Source organism: Dermacentor albipictus, chromosome 3, assembly GCF_038994185.2.
Source record: "Dermacentor albipictus isolate Rhodes 1998 colony chromosome 3, USDA_Dalb.pri_finalv2, whole genome shotgun sequence".
NCBI lineage: Eukaryota > Metazoa > Arthropoda > Arachnida > Ixodida > Ixodidae > Dermacentor > Dermacentor albipictus.
Genome location: NC_091823.1, coordinates 54,083,983 through 54,104,401, shown reverse-complemented (window position 1 = coordinate 54,104,401; position 20,419 = coordinate 54,083,983). Strand labels below are relative to the sequence as shown.

At 44.5% G+C, this 20,419-nt stretch overlaps 1 protein-coding gene and 2 long non-coding RNA genes across 4 annotated transcripts; 1 reads left to right on the top strand and 2 right to left on the bottom strand.

The window, feature by feature from the left end:
• Positions 1-84: 84 nt before the first annotated feature.
• LOC139057850 (zinc finger protein 862-like) lies at positions 85-1,752 on the bottom strand. Its single transcript, XM_070536607.1, has 2 exons — positions 1,626-1,752; positions 85-1,544 (listed from the first exon to the last, which is right to left on the bottom strand). Exons 1-2 carry the CDS (start codon positions 1,690-1,692, stop codon positions 466-468), a joined length of 1,146 nt encoding a protein of 381 aa, XP_070392708.1. The 5' UTR covers positions 1,693-1,752; the 3' UTR covers positions 85-465.
• A 2,411-nt stretch (positions 1,753-4,163) lies between these two features.
• Positions 4,164-12,037, top strand: LOC139057390 (uncharacterized). 2 transcript variants are annotated; one of them, XR_011512735.1, is made up of 5 exons: positions 4,164-4,415; positions 6,635-6,681; positions 8,664-8,763; positions 9,076-9,171; positions 10,685-12,037. It is a non-coding gene; the product is annotated as an uncharacterized lncRNA (long non-coding RNA). The 2 variants fall into 2 exon arrangements; XR_011512734.1 differs by having other exon boundaries at positions 8,641-8,763.
• Positions 12,038-12,079: 42 nt separating this feature from the next.
• LOC139057389 (uncharacterized) lies at positions 12,080-20,225 on the bottom strand. Its single transcript, XR_011512733.1, has 4 exons — positions 19,673-20,225; positions 19,524-19,604; positions 17,620-18,584; positions 12,080-16,551 (listed from the first exon to the last, which is right to left on the bottom strand). It is a non-coding gene; the product is annotated as an uncharacterized lncRNA (long non-coding RNA).
• Positions 20,226-20,419: the final 194 nt, after the last annotated feature.

Sequence of the window (20,419 nt, the reverse complement as noted above, 5' to 3'; positions counted from 1 at the left end):
AGCAGGGGGGGGGGGGGTGTCATATACGTCTGAAGACACCCGAAAATTGACTACACCCGGGAGGGGGGGGGGGGGTGACAGAAGAGCTAAGGGCCCCGGGTGCCAGACAACCTAGCTACGCCACTGTGGCACACAGTCTTCGAAGTGCAGAGGAGGCATTTGGAAGTCGCTGCTGCAGTTCCATCGCCATTTGCCTCAAGAATTGGAAACAGCGCTCCCTCACGGCCCGTTGGTCTTCAATAGGGACTAGTGAAATCTTCTCTCTGAAGACGTCACCTAGGTCCACTACCTCTGGTTGCAGGAAAATCGACTTCATTTTTGCCAGGTCTAGCGACAGCAGACTTGCCGTTGTGTTGTGCCTCAAAACTGATGGATTCAAAATCCGCCTAAGAATTTCCAAATACAAATTTTCTAGCTCTTGGAAGACAACCAGTGGGTCAGTTGTGTTTGTTTGGAACATTTTGTTCACTCGCCAACGTTACGGAGAACTGAGGCAAGAAACACGAGGTAAACATAATTTTTTCTGTCTCGATACATCTCTCGTAAAATGCGCACGTTGTAGCTGCGATCTTCTGCTTTCTCAAAAAACTCTTCGAGAGACTGGTACTGCGCCAAAATTCTTTCTATAGAGTCTGCAATAGCAAGCCATCTCGTCTGCGAAAGCGACAGAATCTTGGGCGGTGGATTTGCACTTTCATCTTCCACTGTCATACTGGCATACAGTCTCTTATAAGCATCTTGCCGGCAGCTGCTGTGTGCAAAGTAGTTGTAGGTTTCTCGCACTAAGTGCTCAACCGCAGAAGGAATCGCCTCCATCGACTTGGATGCCACAAGGTCCAGGCTGTGGCAAGAGCATTTGATCAGAATCAAGTCTTTGTTGTCCTCACTAAGACGACTGAACAAAGAATTGTGTTTGCCGCACATGGCATTTGCACCATCGGTGCAGTCTGGTCCGAGACAGTTCTTGATCGATAGGCCGTGCTTGTCCAACGTCTTCAATACCGTGTCGTGAAGCGTTTCTGCCGTTCCATCAGACAGCTCTACGAGATCAAGAAGGGTGGTTGCAATCCTGTTTTCTTCTAAACTCGGAAACCGCACAACCATGCAAAGTTGCTTTGTCGTGGATACATCGGTTGATTCATCCACCATTAGAGAATAGCTGGAGCCGTTCAGTTGTTTGTCCATGTTTTCCGTGAAGTACGGGAAGAGAACACTCGTAATTATAGCCGTGCACTTCGTTCTGTGCAGATCAAAATCATTGAATTCGGAATGCAGAATCTCACCAAGTTCGTCGACAGCATTTATGGAAGTGTGCACTGCAGTGTACAAGGCGATCCTTAACTCTCGGCGAGCCTTTTCATAGTACGTTCGACTCGAAGACGCTAGAAGCTGCGGCAGTTTTTGTTGCGAACTTGGGATTACTGCGCACTCGCGGTGCTTTTTGGTTTCTGCGTGCTTCAACAGATCACTGTAGTGGGGTCGAATGTTGCAATTGCAGTACTTGCAGTGAGCAGTCGTTCCGCCGTCACGTGACGAAATCCATCCTGTAACGCATGGTAATATGCATATTAGATACTAAGCGGCATGCGACTAAACGCCTAAAGAATAGTTTCCGTTTTGCTTACCGCTCAGTTTCTTGTCCTTTCTCCATTCTTCTCGAAACGTGCGCTTTGCTCTTGCGTCTTTTCCCATGGTAGACGCTGGTGTCGGCAAGCCGAAGGCACAAAAACAGAAGCTTTGTCGCCTTGGGGTACACAAGTGTTATTTCACCTGTACTGCTCGTTCCTCTCTGGTGTCATGCAGTGCACACGGCTGCACCTAAACGCATGCTTTCGGATGCATGACCCTAACGGAGAAAGTACTCTAGATTAGTGTTATTTTCTCCAGATGGAGCGCAGCGTCCTTGCGGCCTTTGCTTCGCCGTGCGCTAGAATTAGCGTTATTTTCTCCAGATGGCGCGCAACGTCCTCACGGGCTTTGCTTCGACGTGCGCCCATCACCCGGAGTCCGTGCGTCTGCGCACCCGCGTCTGCTAGTTGGTCTCTACGTGCGCACCGCCGGCAGGACGCGCGCGCTATGGCGACCGGAACAGCCATGAGGAGAGCAAAGCTTTAAAAATAATTGTTCTTCTTTGTTCTTGCTTGCTATTGTATATGCAATTGCAAAAAAAAAAAATGGCTAGTGAATGCGCCAAAATAGAAGTTCAAAGTAGCCAGAAAGTAGCCAAGGAGCCAACGTGAAATTTTCATCGCCAGACGGGGTCGAAAAGTAGCCAATTTGGCGCAAAGTAGCCACCAACGGCAACCCTGCCAGCGCAACACGCGCAATCTCTCGGACTGCGCTTCAACCACATCGACCGCCGCGGACGTCACGCAGGCCACGCGACGAAACGGGATTACAGGAGACGCGCTATGCGGGAAAAACATCAGGGGACGCGCGAGAGTCGCGCTTCCCCACAATGCATATAGAGTGTTGTGTTTGCTGAAAGAGCAATGTGTAATGTACTACCACAGGGCACATTGTCAAGGAATGCAAACTTGGTCAGACTGTGTGAAGTAATAAATTGCTTTGCTTAAGTTGAGAAAACAAATTTATAAGCTACCTAAAGGCCAGCTATCCTCATTGACTGTCTGGATATTGAGCAGAATTTAGCTACCATGCAATTCACACATTTTTTTCAGTGACTGGAGCCTCTCTGCAGAAACCACGGCTCCCCTGCAGCAGAATCACTCGGAAGAGTCTCCACTTGCCTCTGTCTTCTTCCCTGTCAACTCCAATAAGTGTTAGCCCGTTTATACCAGCAGAAATTAATATTCAACACCTTTGAATAATGCATTCCCAAATTTAATACAATATGTGGACGTATCTACTTTACGGTGCTTTTCGGGTGCATGTATGACCTGCTTTATATTTAATTGCATGTAGAAGACGGTGCAATTCATCTTGTTTAAGTCCTGCAAGAGTCAAATCGAATCAAATATAGAATATTTTTTGAATAATGGACATGTTATCACCATTACTATAAAACAACAATGTCCATATGCGAGTATCAATAAAGCCAGTGAATCACTGTCATTACATTGCACATTATGAAGGCTTGCTGGTTAACGGCATAAAGGTAGCATTAGGAATGAATGTGTAGTTCACATTCCTCGGACTCTTCAAAGAGTGGGAATGGTCGCAGTCTATCCTGTAAGCTCCGATACCCTATACGATAGCATGCTGCGCTATGTAACGACGTAATTTCTCCTGTTTTATGCCTACTGTAGGCGATTGCAACTGCAGGGCTAGAAATCTGTTTAAATTAATAGAGAATATAGTACTCTCATGATCAGTGCCCTGAACATTTAGTAATATTTGATGGGTAAAATAATTAAATGAGCCAGTCACTTTGCTTTCATATTAACAGTGCAAACAAGGCACTACAGACAAGGCTGCACAAATAATTGTGATACCTGTCAACTACAAAGTTTAATGAGAACATATTTATATGTACGCAAAGTTGTCAGCAAGGGCATGTATAAAACCAAGAGAATATGCTACAATAAGATATATGTGAATATATATGCACTTTACAGGACACGTATAGATAAGCGAACATTTTCTGTCATCAACAAAATCTATGGTTTTTGCTAGTTAAGAGCAATTCGCAATATTTATAAGCAGTGTCCCACATTGAGCTTTGGTAGCCCCGCCATTCAGGCCAAGTTCTCCACCTTTGTCACATTACAGTTTCACTCTCTCTCTCAAGCTTTGACGCAGCCACACATGGCAGTGGCCTGACTGATGCTGTCAGTCAGTGCCTATGAAGGGTTTGCTGATTACTTGCAACATAATATTGACGGAGTGTCAAATCTGTACAAAATGCATTGTGTCGCACAATTGACAGCGTTAACCTTGGGGAGGACATACATAAGAACATCCAGAGAGTGACAGGGTGAAGTTGACTTCTAGCAGAAGAGGAGCCTAACCACACAGGCGTTTTAGAGCAAGAGCTCTACTACTCGAGGTACAACTCCCAAGGTCAATCTCGGAGCGCGTTTAACGTTCAGTCGCCGGCGCGCACGTGTGAAGATGTGACATCACGCCACGTGATCCACTGCGGAGAAGCTCACGAGACGGTCATTAGAGGAAACGCCAGTTCACGGGATTGGCTAGTCGTTTCAGCGGGTGCGAGAGAGAAAATCTGGGGGCGTTTGCGCCTGAAATTTCTCCCTTTGCCTAGGTACCACGGAGGAGCAGTTTCTTTGCTCGTTCTGTCCCTAGGCGTGCCTGGCGTGGCGGCATTTTGCCATGTGTCGGCTGGCGATCCGTGCGTCGTGTACAAGTTTTCCTCGTGCGTCTCCTTGGGTGTTGCTGGCACAGTGCACTGGCGCGAACGATTGTTGTCGTTTCGTCAGTGGTCTCCCGTGAAGGCGAGTATGATATGGCGTTGCCCTGTCACTACCAGTGTCACACGTATACTTCTGATCGCGATCGGCACCGATCCGGATCGAAATTCTCGACTGTGATTGGGTCTCTCGCTCATTTTGTCCAAAGGAGGCAATCACGACCGCGAAATTCGATCAGGATCGGGCGTGATCGCGATCAGCAGTGAGCCAGAACACAAGATACACACACAGCGCACACTGTCAACAATTTCATTGCGAAAGCATTGCGACCTTTGAAGATTAGAGCATGGCACTAGTCACTTGATAGATATAGCATATATTACATATATAGCAAAATATATAATATCTTTAAACTTTTTTAAACTTTAAAATACTACTAACTTGTAGCGTGCGGTCTTTTTTTTCACGTTTCTGTGTCTTCGTCCGCTTCCGCTGCTGCCTTAGTATGTTAAACGGCAAACTTCTGACTGCTATTGCAGAAGTCTTGGTGTCACAATTTGGCGGCTGGACGTAATAATATTTATTTTAAGTCCAGCACGCTTAGGCCTCCGCCACTCCAATCTACGGACCATCCTGCTTCCAGCTTTGATCTCCCCACTACCCCTTGGGTGCTCTCAGGTCCTCTCCTGAGGCCTTTGGTTGCATGTGCCCTCCTGGAGCAGTGCTTGTAAATAATCCAATCTATCGTCGCGACTTAAAAAGCGACCTGCGACTTATACAACACCAGTCAGAACCTTGCCTAGGCGAAGCCGAAGCCTCCCTCCCCCTTCCCCCCCCCCACACACACCTAAAGTGCCAATACCAGTGCTTTGTCACCCACATCATTTGAGGTTTCTTTTCACTTTCCTCGACTTTTTCCCTTGAAATTTTACTGAGGCTAATAGCTTACTGCATCCTTGTTGGCGCGGACTTGAACGGCTTTTAATTAATATTTTCGATTATTTCTGCAAAAAAGAATATTAAATTATGCGGTTTTATGTGTCGAAACCACGATCTCATTGTGAGGCACCCCATAGTGGGGGACTCCGGAAACTTGGACCACGGGGGGCTCTTCAACATGTACCTAAATCTAAGTACATTGGTGTTTTCACATTTCGCCCCCATCGAAATGCGGCCGTCGTGGCCGGGATTAGATGTGGCAATCTCGAGCTTAGCAGCCCAACACCATAGCCACAAAGCAACCACGGCGGGTCACTTTATTTCTTCAAATCCTGACAATAGGGGGACACGCCCATCAGAAGCACTCGCGGTGGCTGCCTTATCCATACTTTCTCACTTCAACATTATTTTAAAGTTCCACTGTAAACACCATGCACATATGCAATATATTTAAATATACACACAGGACAAAGTTTATAATATTTTTGAAAGAGATGGAGGCAGCCAATTAAGAATTATTTCTAACGGTATGGATAGCCTATGTCTAGAGAATGAATATGTTGTTGTAAGCTCACGACGCTTCAAATTGTTTTGCGTGCTTTTTTGATCATTAATGAAACCTATAAACTTCACTGACCCCGTCAGCAGACTCTTTTATCCACGGCGTATGAAATGCATGTGAATGTTGTGTGTCTCGGTGTTGCTTCTCTTTACAGTAAGCAATGTCAATGACTCATGAAAAAAAGAACATTTCTAATAACTTACAACATTTATTACGTATGGGAACATTGTCACTTACATGCAAACGTAAATATATACAGAGTGTCCCAATTAATTATAATGCACCAAGATTTAAAAAGAGAGCAATGCGTTACTCGAAGAAAACCTAGCGCATATTGTTTGCAGTACATTGCAGTAGCTGCCAGTAATTTTTTCGTTCCAGATTTAATTTGGTCATTTAATTAGTTATCTAAGCCGACATGTACTATCCTAATTATCAAATGATAAATGAGGCATCTAAAGGCACAGCCAAGGGACACCTAACTGCGATATTTTCAGCGACGTACTAATTGTGTACTAATTTTTTATGATAGATAAATAAACCCTGTGAAATATGGAGAATACTACGTGACTGTGCTCCCACTCGCATCATAAAGCAGCGCCCTCGAACATGCTCCCTCTGAGTAATCCAGGACGAAATAAAGGAAATAAAGAAAAACATTGTGATCGACCTAATGCCTTATCTGCCGCATCCCTGCCGAAGTAACACGTCTCGTTTGGTGTTACCTGGAAAATAGTTGTGATAGCTGTTGTTTTAGCGTAGATAAAGTGCACGAATGTTTTTTTTTTTTTTTTTGCTACAGAACCTGTCACCACAAAAGTGAATTGACGTCAGTGCAAAGATTTAAAGGTACGTTTTGTTCCATCCCATTTGCCATGTGTTTCTCTAATGAGCACCTGGTAAGCATGATCCTCGCCTTGGCATCTGCAAATGGCAACAAGAGGAAGACTACAAATATGTATATCACTAATGGAAGTGTGGCGGTAGACCAAATACATCGACTATCATCAGAAATTGTGAAAACCTGAGACAAACCGGCAGCTTCAACAAACCAGCGGAGGACTCCATGTTTGAGTCCTAGCCTACGCAGGGATGTTCTAGCATTTATGGCCTCAAATCCTCATGCTAGCATGCAGAACGTGGCCGCCCAGGTACCAATTTCCAAGTCAGTTTGGAGAATTCTAAATGACAGCCTTTCACCCGTCCCACCTTAACCAGCAACAATGCTTGGAAGATAGGGACCCGTAGAATCGTTTAAATTTCTCGCAAAAGCCCATGAGTCATCATACTTTTTGAGCAACATCATGTGCACAGATGAAGCCAGTTTTCGCCGAAACGCCTAGGTACATTTGCATAATGCGCACTAGTGGAGGGACTCCAATCCACGCTGTGTGAAGTGCAATAGGCACCAGTACCAGTAGTTACCCAAATTGTGATTCAGAATTTATGCTGGTGCTATAATCGGTCCCACCTTCTTCGATCACATACTCACTGGACAGTGTTACATCAACAAAATCCTTGAAAGAGTGGTGGATGAGTTTCTCTGTGAAGTCCCGCTGTCACCTCTTCCGCTTCTGTGGTATCAGCAAGATAGGGCACCCGCACACAGCAGCAGCCAAGCACAAAACTGGCTGGATGCGACTTTCAATGCGCAATAGATTGGAAGGCACAGGCCTGTGAATTGGCCCGCTAGGTCATGTGACCTCTCTCCACTCGATTTCTTTCTTTGGGGTTATTTATGTGAATGATCTTGCTTACATAATTGAGACAGAGTCAGATTAGTTCAAGGCAAGGATAACGGATGTCTGCCGTAGAACTCCGGCGTCGGTCATCAAGAAAGCCACTAAAGATGTTTCATATTTAAAACAGCACCAAAAAACACGGACAAGGAAGGACACAGAACGAGCACTGACTGCCGACAACACCTTTATTGAAGCGTGCACAAATATATACAATTCGCAATGGGCATAAAGAGAGTAAAAGAAGAAAGGGAAGGCGAGTCATCGTCATTCAACTCCTGCTGTGCATGCGTCAATAACATTAAACTTGAGCAAGGTTAGTGACATGTTAGTCGCACATTCAGCCACACAAACTATAAACAAAAATACTAGTGACCTATTTCACTAAGTGTCCCTTAATTCATAGAATAAGGGTTCTCTCTACTTTAACATGTCCAGCCAGCTCAATTGTTGGCGGCGGTGTGGTGTACAATCTTCACAACGATGTGACCGGTATTACGAACGATTTTGGAGGTCCCAGGCACTTTCTTATGTCTTTGACTGTGCATGTCAATGCCCATCTATCTGTCACCCTGAAGGTCCAAGCCAAGTAGGTCCACTTGCTAAGTTTCTGTTACTGAGTAAGATGCATGCTAATCCCATTTTTTTTAAGACTTGCATGCCAAAGAACCAGCAATAAGTGCAACATTTTTTCTCAAAGTATAGATCAGAAGACACTTCTTGAAGCAAACCAGCTTGGTGCCTTTGTACAAATGCTGCTTAGTCACTAAAAGTCGTACCATAACATGTTTGAGGAAAATCGATTAGAACATTGATGCTTTAATGCAGTGCTGCTGTCGTGCTTAACACTGCACTGTAAGTCAATTAGAACGCAGTATTTTCTCATTCCAGTTACAGTGGAATCTTGCTAATCCCAGTGGTTCTGAGGCACCACAATGCATTATTGCTGTAAACATTTTGCAAAGCCTTTGCCAGTAGGCAGTGAGCTGTCATGCTCATTTCAATATGCCTTTGTCTTCTTCACAACCTTGTGTTATACTGTGAGATGTGGATCCTTCAAATATTACAGGAACTTGCATGGCTTGTGTACAGGATACAACATTTCCTGGGAGTGTTCTCAGCCTAGGTTGTGAAAGACTGCTTTAAACTCATGGGGACAACTGAGAGTGACAAGAGGCATTATTTTGTTGAGGTAAGCAATCCTTAAGCTAAACCAAGAGGTAGTATGCATGATTGGAACTGAACTTTCATATTGAGTGAGCAATCCTCTAGCAGCACTGGCACGATGCTTAGATCTCTGTGCTTCGTGCAGTTCTTTTTCTTTGCCTTGTTGTTGCCACAGTGTTTCACTTCCCTGCATTCGTGTCATTGACTCTTGCTAAGCTTGTGCAATTTTTCCTCCATGCAAGCATGGACTGATTTATCTTCTGTTTGGGAAACAGTCATAGTTTGTCCAGTGACCCACTGGGCTATGTGAATAATGTACATAATGATACCACTTCAGACTTTTAAATCATCATGATGTCGATGGCACTGTCTACAAAACTATCACCACTGGATTGCCCCTCTTCAGCGGGCAAGACAGCAGCAGCACCAATAGGTGTGGTACCATGATAATGCTTACTGCATATGTTCTGACCATCCCTTCATTGCTTCATAGCTTCATTGCCCACATAGTCGGTGCCTTAATTTTATTCCTACTTGTTGCCGAGGTGGTGTTCCAATCCTGTAAGCCTCTGGTGAGTGGGGATATTGAGATGAACCATCGCCCTATTAGACCAACAGGATAAAAATTGTAATCTTGGTCCCCCACTTGATTAATGGCTAATGTCATGACTATTGTAGGGTTGATAGCTCAGATATGTTGAAATAATTTTTGCTCTTCAAAATGAGAAAACACATGACATTGCTGAACTGTGGCTGTTCGTCAACTCTTGATATTAAACAATAAAAAATCTTCTTACCGCCCTCAAATAGTTTGTGCGCGGTTTACAAGCTGAAACATACATTCAACAAACTTTCTCCTCAAAACTTAATAACCGCTTCTCAGAATTACAATATTGAAAATTGTTCATGGCAGAACAGCTCTTTTTGCATCATTTTGTGGAGTCTTGATAACAGCAATCCCTTGCTATTGAAAGTTGTAACATTCTTTTCATTAACATTGAAGTTCGAATGCTTTCAAGTCCTTTTAAATAAAAAAAAATAGGAGGCGTGGGACATATTGTGATATAGGGCCTATGCAGGCAGTTTTAAACTACTGGAATAACAAGTTAACATTCACGAATGCTTGTACTGAGAAAAAGGTACTGAGTTCGATTTATCTAAGCAGTGGTTCATACACACCTCTAACACCACCCCAGGAGGAGCCAGACACTGCCAAACTTTTTCCAATATACCGCCCCCCCCCCCACTTTCTCCCGCACGCAAGAGGTATTCGCCTAATGCCAGTTAGGTCGGAAGAGACAAAATAGAAAGGTCTCTTTTTGCACCTCTTGTTCATCGAGCAATGTTTAAGAAAAAATGAGGACATACAAGGCACTGTTTCCAACTAAATTTTTTATCCAAGAAAACCAATATACAGTAAACTACCACTTGAACGTCACTTGAACAAATTAGTCAGCTGTACGAAGTTTTTTATATCCCCCATCGAAACGCCATTCAACCCAATGCAAATGCCTTTCAGTTTAACAAAATTCAGTACAGTGGCATTTCACTTCTGTGAACATATTCTGCTACATCATCATCATCATCATCATTTTTATTTTCACCACTGGATACAAGGTGAAAAAGGGAGAGCTGGGATAAAACCGAATTCTCTTCGGCTTGACAAAGTTCCGGTCTCCCAGACAGGCACGGAAGCGGCTGGTGTAGGAATACAATTACGGATAAAGTGTGGATATAAGAGTTTTTAAGCGCAAATACATATAGAAATTTTCATGTTATTACATGGAAACTAGTTGTAATACAGTTGTGTCAAATGACTCCCAGTATACAATTATGATCTGTTATCTTGCATATTATTATTTAACACAGGCTCAGTTGCATATATCATAGTGGACTTGGAAGCACCAAACGAGCGCGGATGCTGATCAAATTTTTTCTGATCGCAGAGATTGTGCTGTCGAGGACCAGATTCGTCGACGCAGGGTCTGAGCATGCACTGCATCAGGCTTATCTACTGGTACCTCTGGCTGGTTGCCCTGCTGGCTTCATCGGACGAAACAAGTCGCAGGAAGCTGTACCACGTGCACTGCACTGGGACCACCTGACCAGCACGGTGACGTCGACGGAGACACCATGGCACCCGGATAAAAGCAGCAGCCTTTTCGACGTTACCTTCAGTGGACTTGGAAGCACTGAACGAGTACGGATGCTGATCAAATTTTTTCTGATCGCACAAGTTAGTGACCAGCATTTAGTCTCTTCAACTAAAGACGATGACATAACGTTAACGGTGCTCTCAAGTCCACAATGCTGTGTTGCTATTTTGCGGGATTGTTTTAATGTTGTCCACTTAATGTTACTAATATTCGGAGACGTTGAACAAAATCCAGGCCCTGACTCTGATTCAGATGAATGTTCGCAACGGGAACGAATGAAACGCATTCTAAGAGAACAAAAGGAAACGAACAAAATACTGAAACAACTGTCTTTAAATATCAAGCATGTGGAGACAATAGTTGCAGATTTGCAAGAAAGAATGACAGTTATTGAGAATGAAAGGGGATTATGGAAAGAATGCGAAGACAAGATAGTACACTGCGAGGAATCTTGTAAATCTACCATGACGCAAGTAGAATTTCTGGCATCGAAGGTCGATGATCTAGAAAATAGAAGTAGGCGGAATAACCTAGTAATTTATGGATTAAGAGAGAGCTCTGCTGAAGATGTTAAAACACTTGAAGAAGAAGTGCGAGATGGTATATTTAGGAAGATCCTAGGAATAGAAGTTAACTCAATAGAACGAGTTCACAGAATCGGTACAAAGCAAAGCCAAAGGACACGCCCCGTTATTATCAGGCTATTCAACTTCGCTGAGAAAAACAAAATATTATCAAGCTGCTTCAAGCTGAAAAACACCCAGATTTCAATATCCGAAGATTTCTCAAAGAAAGTACGCGACACACTTGCTAAATTATGGCGTTCTGCAGTAAGTGACAAGGCGAAAGGGGCAAAGGTATCTCTGGCATTTGATAAACTAGAAATAAATGGCAAAACCTTCACATGGAATGAGTGTGAGGACAGAAGAAGTGAACTATGTAAACCGATAACTTCTGCACACGCTGGCTCAGCAGCTCGCGATTGCACGTGACAAAATGCGCGCAGTGTAGTCAATAAGTTCAGCCTACTTGAAAGCATAGTTGCAGCCCATCAACCACACGTTATAGTCATCATGGAAACCTGGCTTCACGAAAGCGTCCAGGATTCCGAAGTGTTTCCACCTTATCGGCTCATATGGAAAAACAGAGAATCGCGGGGGGGGGGGGGGGGGGTGTTGCTGTCGCAATTAAATCTAACATAAAATTCACAGTTTTAAAAAGCATACCTGACCATGAAAGCGTATGGTGTAAACTTACATTTAATGGAAAAAGCATATTTCTGGGTGGCCTATATCGACCTCCGAATGCGCCCCCTGTATACCTAGACGTTATGCACACTTACATTGCACAACACACTAATTCACGTTCCAATATTATCATCACAGGTGATTTCAATTTACCAGGAATCAATTGGTCTAATCTTTCGCACAACAGCTGTGACGCAAAAAGTGCTGAATCTCTATTGTTCATATCATTACCTTTTCTCTAGACCAGCTAGTTTCCGAACCGACTAGAATAGCTGGTCGGTCATGTTCTGTGCTTGATCTGATGTTCGTAAGCAGTCTATTTCAAAATAACACATTAAACGTTGAAAATAGCATTTCGGACCATAAAATGATTGTATTCTCCTGTCCAATTTTAGGAAACCGTGAACGCGTTAAGCCATCGATTGCTGTTATCAGGGATTACTCAAGAGCGGATGACAATGCTATCTCAGAATATTTAAACGCCTGCTTTCTGCAGTTTTCATTACTTCATGATGTAAATTAATTATGGTTACGTTTTAAGCGTATTGTGCACTTTTGTGAAGAAAACTACATTCCCTCCAGAAATAAACGAGTGAACAGAGAACATCCTTGCGTATCGCGTGAAATAATACATTTAAAACGAAAAATTAAAAGGAAGCGCAGAAAGAAAACCACACGTGACCTTCAAGATCTCGTACGCTTATTACAATATAAGATCCATATGGCCAAGGAGCATTTTTTCACTGTTACTCTGCCTTCTTACCTGACGAATAAACCACAAAAATTCTGGCGCTACCTATCGAGGGAGCGGCACACCGTATCGCAGATTACTGTTTCGAACGGGACAGTTCTTCAGCCTGACGTCATAGCAAGCAAATTTTATGAATTTTTTCAATCTGTATTTAACAGAACTACCTTTAACTGTCCCTCTCCACAGTATCAGTTCGAGAATCCAATGCCTGAAATAGATATCGACCAACAAGGAATTTTTCGACTCTTACAAAATCTGGATGTAAAGAAACCCTGTGGCCGTGATCTTATATCAAATGCATTTTTGCAAAAACATGCAGTTTGGACGTCAAAATACTTACACGTAATTTACAGGCGATCTTTGGAAACTTCAGTGATACCTGATGACTGGCGAAGGGCCAAAGTAATACCTCTGCACAAATCCGGCTCTAAACTCGACGTAACTATAGACCTGTTTCATTAACATGTACATCCAGTAAATTGTTCGTACATATTATTTATAAGGCCATAATATTGCACTTAATATTTTTAGAGTAAGAGTGACGATTATTCACTCAAAGAACAGTTTACACCCTTTCGAGTGCCCCTTCTGCCACACAACGATAATCGTCATCTGCCTTGATGCGTTTTTTTATTTAACGCTGCGAGCCCGGTAACGAACGGCACGCGCGTTATCAGCATGATAGCATTGCCTGTTACTTTCCTGTCGGGAATGCTATGTCATTCTGATAACGCGCATGCCGTTCGTTACTGAAAAGTACCAGGCTTGCCGCGTTAAAGAAAGGAAATGTGGGCAAGCAGATGACAATTATCGTTGTATGGCAAAAGGGTGTAATTATGCTTAAGAGTGTATGCTAGCCACCATACCCTTAGTATAAACATATCTTCTCTGTAAAAAAAAAAAGTAACACAGCGATTTTCGTCTGGCGACAACAACAACAAAAAAAGGTCGCTTCCAAAGATTGTGCGCAGCTATTAGCGGCGAGAATTAGGAGTGGCGCCCTCTCGCGAGTGACGTCACGGCCAGGACGCCGCTCGCTCTGGCTCGCTCGGTTGCCCCTCACGCTCGTTCCCTTCGTGTATGCTTGGGGTATGGGTGGCTCGAGCCGTACGTATTGAAGAATACGTCGGCTTCTTTCAGCTGCCATACCTTAACCACAGTTTCTTCTTCAAAAGCGTGTGAGTCGAGAAACTTTGCGGCTTGGATATCGCAAGCTAAGCAGCATTAAAGGGGTCTACTAGGTTTTGCAATGCATATATGCGCCGTGTCTATCGGTAAATTTTGACAAAAAAAAGAATATCTGCAAATTCAACGCGCGAAGTTGTGTGTGATGCTTCGCTAAACACTTAACATTCCTTTAGTATTTAGCTATGAGAGGCATTGCATTTTACGTGGAAGAAAAATTTGGTAATTGGCGTCAACATGTTATCCGATGTTAGAAAGACACTGCCCAGCGAAGCTGTCATCATGATTCCTATTACTCTGGTGTGTTGTTCTATTCAAATATGCCCATTCATTAATGCGTAAAAAAATAGTTAGGCGCGTATTTCTTATGAAAAAGTTTGCTGCTACTTTCATCCCCCCCTGAAACAGGCCTCCAAAAAACAAATTGCTCATGGCTGCTAACACGACGGCGCGTCATGTAGAGTATTTACATAGTTAATTCACAAACACCATAGTAGCAATCACCTGAGAGAAAAGTTTCATTGTTAAGATCGAGAGCCACTCAATTGAAAGTGATGAAATGTTTCATAGTGGCCCTCAGTAGCCTTTATCGACAATATGGCACACCCCTGATCACGTAATGGTAGCAATCGACTGTCCAAATAGCGAGGCACGCTATGATCGTGAAACCCATCAGTTCACTACAACTTCGAATTAAAATCATAAAGCATTTTTTTACAGCGCCAACTGGAATGGCTAAAGTATTCTCGAGCTACTACACCGCAGCTTAGATTGCCTACAAAAGGAAAATTCAAGCACGTTCTGTCTCATGATGTCTCGATCCAGCGTTATTTAATTATACAAACGGATAACAATTCGCTTCATCGGTACATAAAAGAGAACCTTGCAGGCTAAATTAAGTTTGCTCCAATCCAATCGCAAACATTCATAAAGAAAGCACCACAAGCCTTGCATATACTTTCACTTGATTTCTGACCCTCCACCGGGGGAATTTCGATATCTTGAATATGTCCCATACTACTAGTCATTGACGCTTCGACTTCTTTCTAGCTGCAGCTATGTGGTCCAGCAGGCATGCTTCACTAAAAAAATTGGGCCGAGTAGCCTGTGTCAGTTCGCCAAACAGATTCGTCATGTATATTCCTCAAGCAACAAGCACCAGTAAATTTCTCAAATGAGTTTGATTTGATTTGATTTATTAACTTCCATTTACACACACACATGTACAGAGGAGTGGTAAATGGAGGTGGATGAGGGAAAAAAGCCGCACAGACGCAGCTTGAGGTAACCTTACCCCCTTAGGTACAATATGGCTGCATGGGGTAACACATCAAGCGCCATATAAATTACATTTATATAGTCGCCATAAAACATTGCAGTTATACAATATATGAAAGAACAGTGAAATATTTCCACAATAACAATGCAAAACACACTGCGGCATTGAAATAAATAAATGATATACACTAGGTACCATAAACAAAAAAAAGAGGAACATAACAAACATTATTAATCATTAACAAACGTGCTCTAAAGAGGTGAGTTGAACGTGTAGCACGGAAAAGGGAATATATATTGGTACATTCCTATTTGTACTATGTAAATAGCTGTAAGCCTTCATTAACTTTACTTCAAGTTTCCGCCGCTTATAAAAAATAAACACGTGAAGAACCGCCTAGTGTTGACAAGCAGGTAAAGAAGCAAGTGAGGCGTGTAGAATCTAAGCTCCAGTATTAGTTAAGTCCCCGTGCTACTGCCGAGCGTTTCTGTGAGGAAATGCAAAAATTCGATATTATACCATGAACTACTCGTCGTGAGCAAGCCTGTTTTAGCGGAATAAAATCAACGTGACTGCTGTAGAAGTCATATATAGCCAGCTTTGTGACATACTTGTTGCACCGCGGCAGGTATGGTATCATAACTGGATTCCTATACACCAGAACACCGTGAATTCAAAGGGCGCCGCCATATTGATGAGCGCCGGTCGCGCCATCTATCCCAAGCGCCGCGAAGTAGCAGGCCTGGGCTGCCACGCCGGGAGATGCGACCCGGCGCGGAAGCGAAACTTGGGCTTTTTAGCTGGGCGGAAGGCGTGTTTCACGTTTTTTCTAACCTGTCATTTTCGCTGTCTGGATTCAATCAAACTTCAAGACCTCGTGCAAGTCCACAATGGACACACTGAGTGCTGTGCAGACTGCAGAAGCGAATACATCGGGTAGGTACGCTATTAAGTTTGTACAAACCGCGCGCTATATGCTAGAACACCTGTGAGCTTTTTGGCACGTAACCTGTGAAGGAATTTACAGCACTGTGTTGGTGCCATATATTATTAAAGCACGCAGAACACTGTCATCTGCACTTTCAGTTTGGTCTTGTTTGTAATGGTCTCTACTGGGTTGGCCGCGCTTGGCAACCAACTGGCGAGGTCGTTTGACTGCCTGGTTAGCAGACACCTGCCCTTCACCACCTGCACACTGAAAACAAAATAGATGTTATAGTAAGAAGGGCTGTAGTTCTTTCCCATGCCATCACTTTTGCGAAGATATAAAGTCCTCTCAAAATGAAATAGAAAATACACCAGGCCAATTGTATCGTGCAACCACTTAAGAGTACAACATTCAGAACAAAAGCCTACAGCACTCGAACAAGCAGCATATGATGCTAAACCTGCACTCATTGGAAAATGAGGTACTACAGTAGTTATAATGTTCAACTACATGTGCAGTCAAAGCCCGTATAACAGGGCGAGCATGACAGATGCAGGTGTTGTACAGTTGCACAAACCATGACAGGGCACGTAAAATTACCATCCCTACTTAAAGCTGCATCATCAGGACCCCTTTGGTACAAGACAACAACCGCACCTGCATTCCAAGAAATTAGCCCCACCAACTGCAGCTACCTGGTACCAGACCTGTTTCGCTTGTGCGAGGCCATCGGATTGTTGGCGCTCCCTTAGAAAAGAAAACAGTAAAAAAAACTAGTGAGAACGATCAAAATTTTGTTACAAAATACAAGAATAATTAAGCACCTTATTTTCCTATATTTTGCGCTTTGCCCCGCATAACAGCCCGCACGCAGTTTAGAGCTCAGGAGGCTCAAATGAATTCGTTACGAATGACACCTGCAACACCAGCTCGTAAAGGTAGGTGCGCTGCAAGAACACCTTCGGCGACGAGTAGTAGTCGTTTACGTTTTTGTGGACGCATGCTACGTGACGAGCAGACTTCGGTTTACTTTCACCAGCAATAACGCTCACCAGCAAGGCCTACAACTTGTCGTTCACGCTTAATGGTCATTCCGTGCACCAGCTGCAAGTATCGCTAACCGCAAACTCAACTGTTCCGCTTAACCGTCGGGAGCTCTGCCTGAATGAAAACACGAAAAGGCTTGCCTTTTTGTTATAGCCAAGGCGAAGCACCGGCCCGGGATTCTGCTCTGTAGGCTTGTTGCCCAGAAAGTGCTCGGAGCAAACCGCGTATTACGTTTGTAGGGCGCAAAGTTGAACGTGGCACCAAAATATACACAGATCGAATACTCACTCGTGCATTTTCACTGGGTTGGTAGTTCTTCCTATTCACTGCAGCTATCCACCGGTGGCGCAGCTTGGCATTCTTCGTTGCGGATGGAAATCGGCGCAGGCTGAAAACACCGCACCGGCACGATTCCCTACGTGTGTTGTGCTCTTCGCAAACAGCGCTAAGCGACCTGCTCCTTTTCCGCTGGTTGTTTTGGCATCCAAACACGACGCAATGATGCCCAGATGACTTCTTCTACTTTGTATCCGTGTGAACGGGCACATTTCCGCACTTTGGAGCCCTAGAACTGGCGCTTGCCATGTCTACTAGTCGCCGGCGAACACACTTTGGCAGCCCAGTACAAAATAGCGCCGGTCGACCGGGCAACCCGGGTGCGAGAGTGTGCGTTCGGTTAGTCTGGGTGCGAGACTAGCGTGTTCTGGTCTATACACCAGAACACCGTGAATTCAAAGGGCGCCGCCATATTGATGAGCGCCGGTCGCGCCATCTATCCCAAGCGCCGCGAAGTAGCAGGCCTGGGCTGCCACACCGGGAGATGCGACCCGGCGCGAAAGCGAAACTTGGGCTTTTTAGCTGGGCGGAAGGCGTGTTTCACGTTTTTTCTAACCTGTCATTTTCGCTGTCTGGATTCAATCAAACTTCAAGACCTCGTGCAAGTCCACAATGGACACACTGAGTGCTGTGCAGACTGCAGAAGCGAATACATCAGGTAGGTACGCTATTAAGTTTGTACAAACCGCGCGCTATATGCTAGAACACCTGTGAGCTTTTTGGCACGTAACCTGTGAAGGAATTTACACCACTGTGTTGGTGCCATATATTATTAAAGCACGCAGAACACTGTCATCTGCACTTTCAGTTTGGTCTTGTTTGTAATGGTCTCTACTGGGTTGGCCGCGCTTGGCAACCAACTGGTGAGGTCGTTTGACTGCGTGGTTAGCAGACGCCTGCCCTTCACCACCTGCACACTGAAAACAAAATAGATGTTATAGTAAGAAGGGCTGTAGTTCTTTCCCATGCCATCACTTTTGCGAAGATATAAAGTCCTCTCAAAATGAAATAGAAAATACACCAGGCCAATTGTATCGTGCAACCACTTAAGAGTACAACATTCAGAACAAAAGCCTACAGCACTCGAACAAGCAGCATATGATGCTAAACCTGCACTCATTGGAAAATGAGGTACTACAGTAGTTATAATGTTCAACTACATGTGCAGTCAAAGCCCGTATAACAGGGCGAGCATGACAGATGCAGGTGTTGTACAGTTGCACAAACCATGACAGGGCACGTAAAATTACCATCCCTACTTAAAGCTGCATCATCAGGACCCCTTTGGTACAAGACAACAACCGCACCTGCATTCCAAGAAATTAGCCCCACCAACTTCAGCTACCTGGTACCAGACCTGTTTCGCTTGTGCGAGGCCATCGGATTGTTGGCGCTCCCTTAGAAAAGAAAACAGTAAAAAAAAAAACTAGTGAGAACGATCAAAATTTTTTTACAAAATGCAAGAATAATTAAGCACCTTATTTTCCTCGCCATATGAACGGAAATATTTTGCGCTTTGCCCCGCATAACAGCCCGCACGCAGTTTAGAGCTCAGGAGGCTCAAATGAATTCGTTACGAATGACCCCTGCAACACCAGCTCGTAAAGGTAGGTGCGCTGCAAGAACACCTTCAGCGACGAGTAGTCGTCGTTTACGTTTTTGTGGACGCATGCTACGTGACGAGCAGACTTCGGTTTACTTTCATTAGCAATAACGCTCACCAGCAAGGCCTACAACTTGTCGTTCACGCTTAATGGTCATTCCGTGCACCAGCTGCAAGTATCGCTAACCGCAAACTCAACTGTTCCGCTTAACCGTCGGGAGCTCTGCCTGAATGAAAACACGAAAAGGCTTGCCTTTTTGTTATAGCCAAGGCGAAGCACCGGCGCGGGATTCTGCTCTGTAGGCTTGTTGCCCAGAAAGTGCTCGGAGCAAACCTGCGTATTACGTTTGTAGGGCGCAAAGTTGAACGTGGCACCAAAATATACACAGATAGAATACTCACTCGTGCATTTTCACTGGGTTTGTAGTTCTTCCTATTCACTGCAGCTATCCACCGGTGGCGCAGCTTGGCATTCTTCGTTGCGGATGGAAATCGGCGCAGGCTGAAAACACCGCACCGGCACGATTCCCTACGTGTGTTGTGCTCTTCGCAAACAGCGCTAAGCAACCTGCTCCTTTTCCGCTGGTTGTTTTGGCATCCAAACACGACGCAGTGATGCCCAGATGACTTCTTCTACTTTGGATCCGTGTGAACGGGCACATTTCCGCACTTTGGAGCCCTAGAGCTGGCGCTTGCCATGTCTACTGGTCGCCGGCGAACACACTTTGGCAGCCCAGTACAAAACAGCGCCGGTCGACCGGGCAACCCGGGTGCGAGAGTATGCGTTCGGTTAGTCTGGGTGCGAGACTAGCGTGTTCTGGTCTATAGGCTATGCTTTTGCGATTGTCTATCCGCGTATGAAAAACCCGCAACGGGCTGGTCTGCGTCGCTTCGGCTGGCACTGTAGCGCTGCCTTCGAGAGCTGCATTGTTGTCTAAGAAATTAGCTCTTTGAATAAATGTTCTCAAAGGAAGACGTCGTAAAAATATATTTGAGACGACCACCATAAGTATACAAGCAGAGAGAACGAGGGCGAACAAACGAAAACACCGCAGAAAGCGCCCGAACTGTAGCCGACGACAGGCGCGAGTCCGTGCCCTGACGTCACGCAAGCGGCGCTCGCAGCGCCGCTCGTGTTCGTTCTCGGGG

Excerpts from the sequence above, each read along its gene's own strand:
- LOC139057850 (XM_070536607.1), bottom strand. The coding sequence starts at position 1,692 with ATGGGAAAAGACGCAAGAGCAAAGCGCACGTTTCGAGAAGAATGGAGA. Across the intron at positions 1,545-1,625 it reads AAAGGACAAGAAACTGAGCG|GATGGATTTCGTCACGTGAC; the intron begins GTAAGCAAAACG and ends CATGCGTTACAG.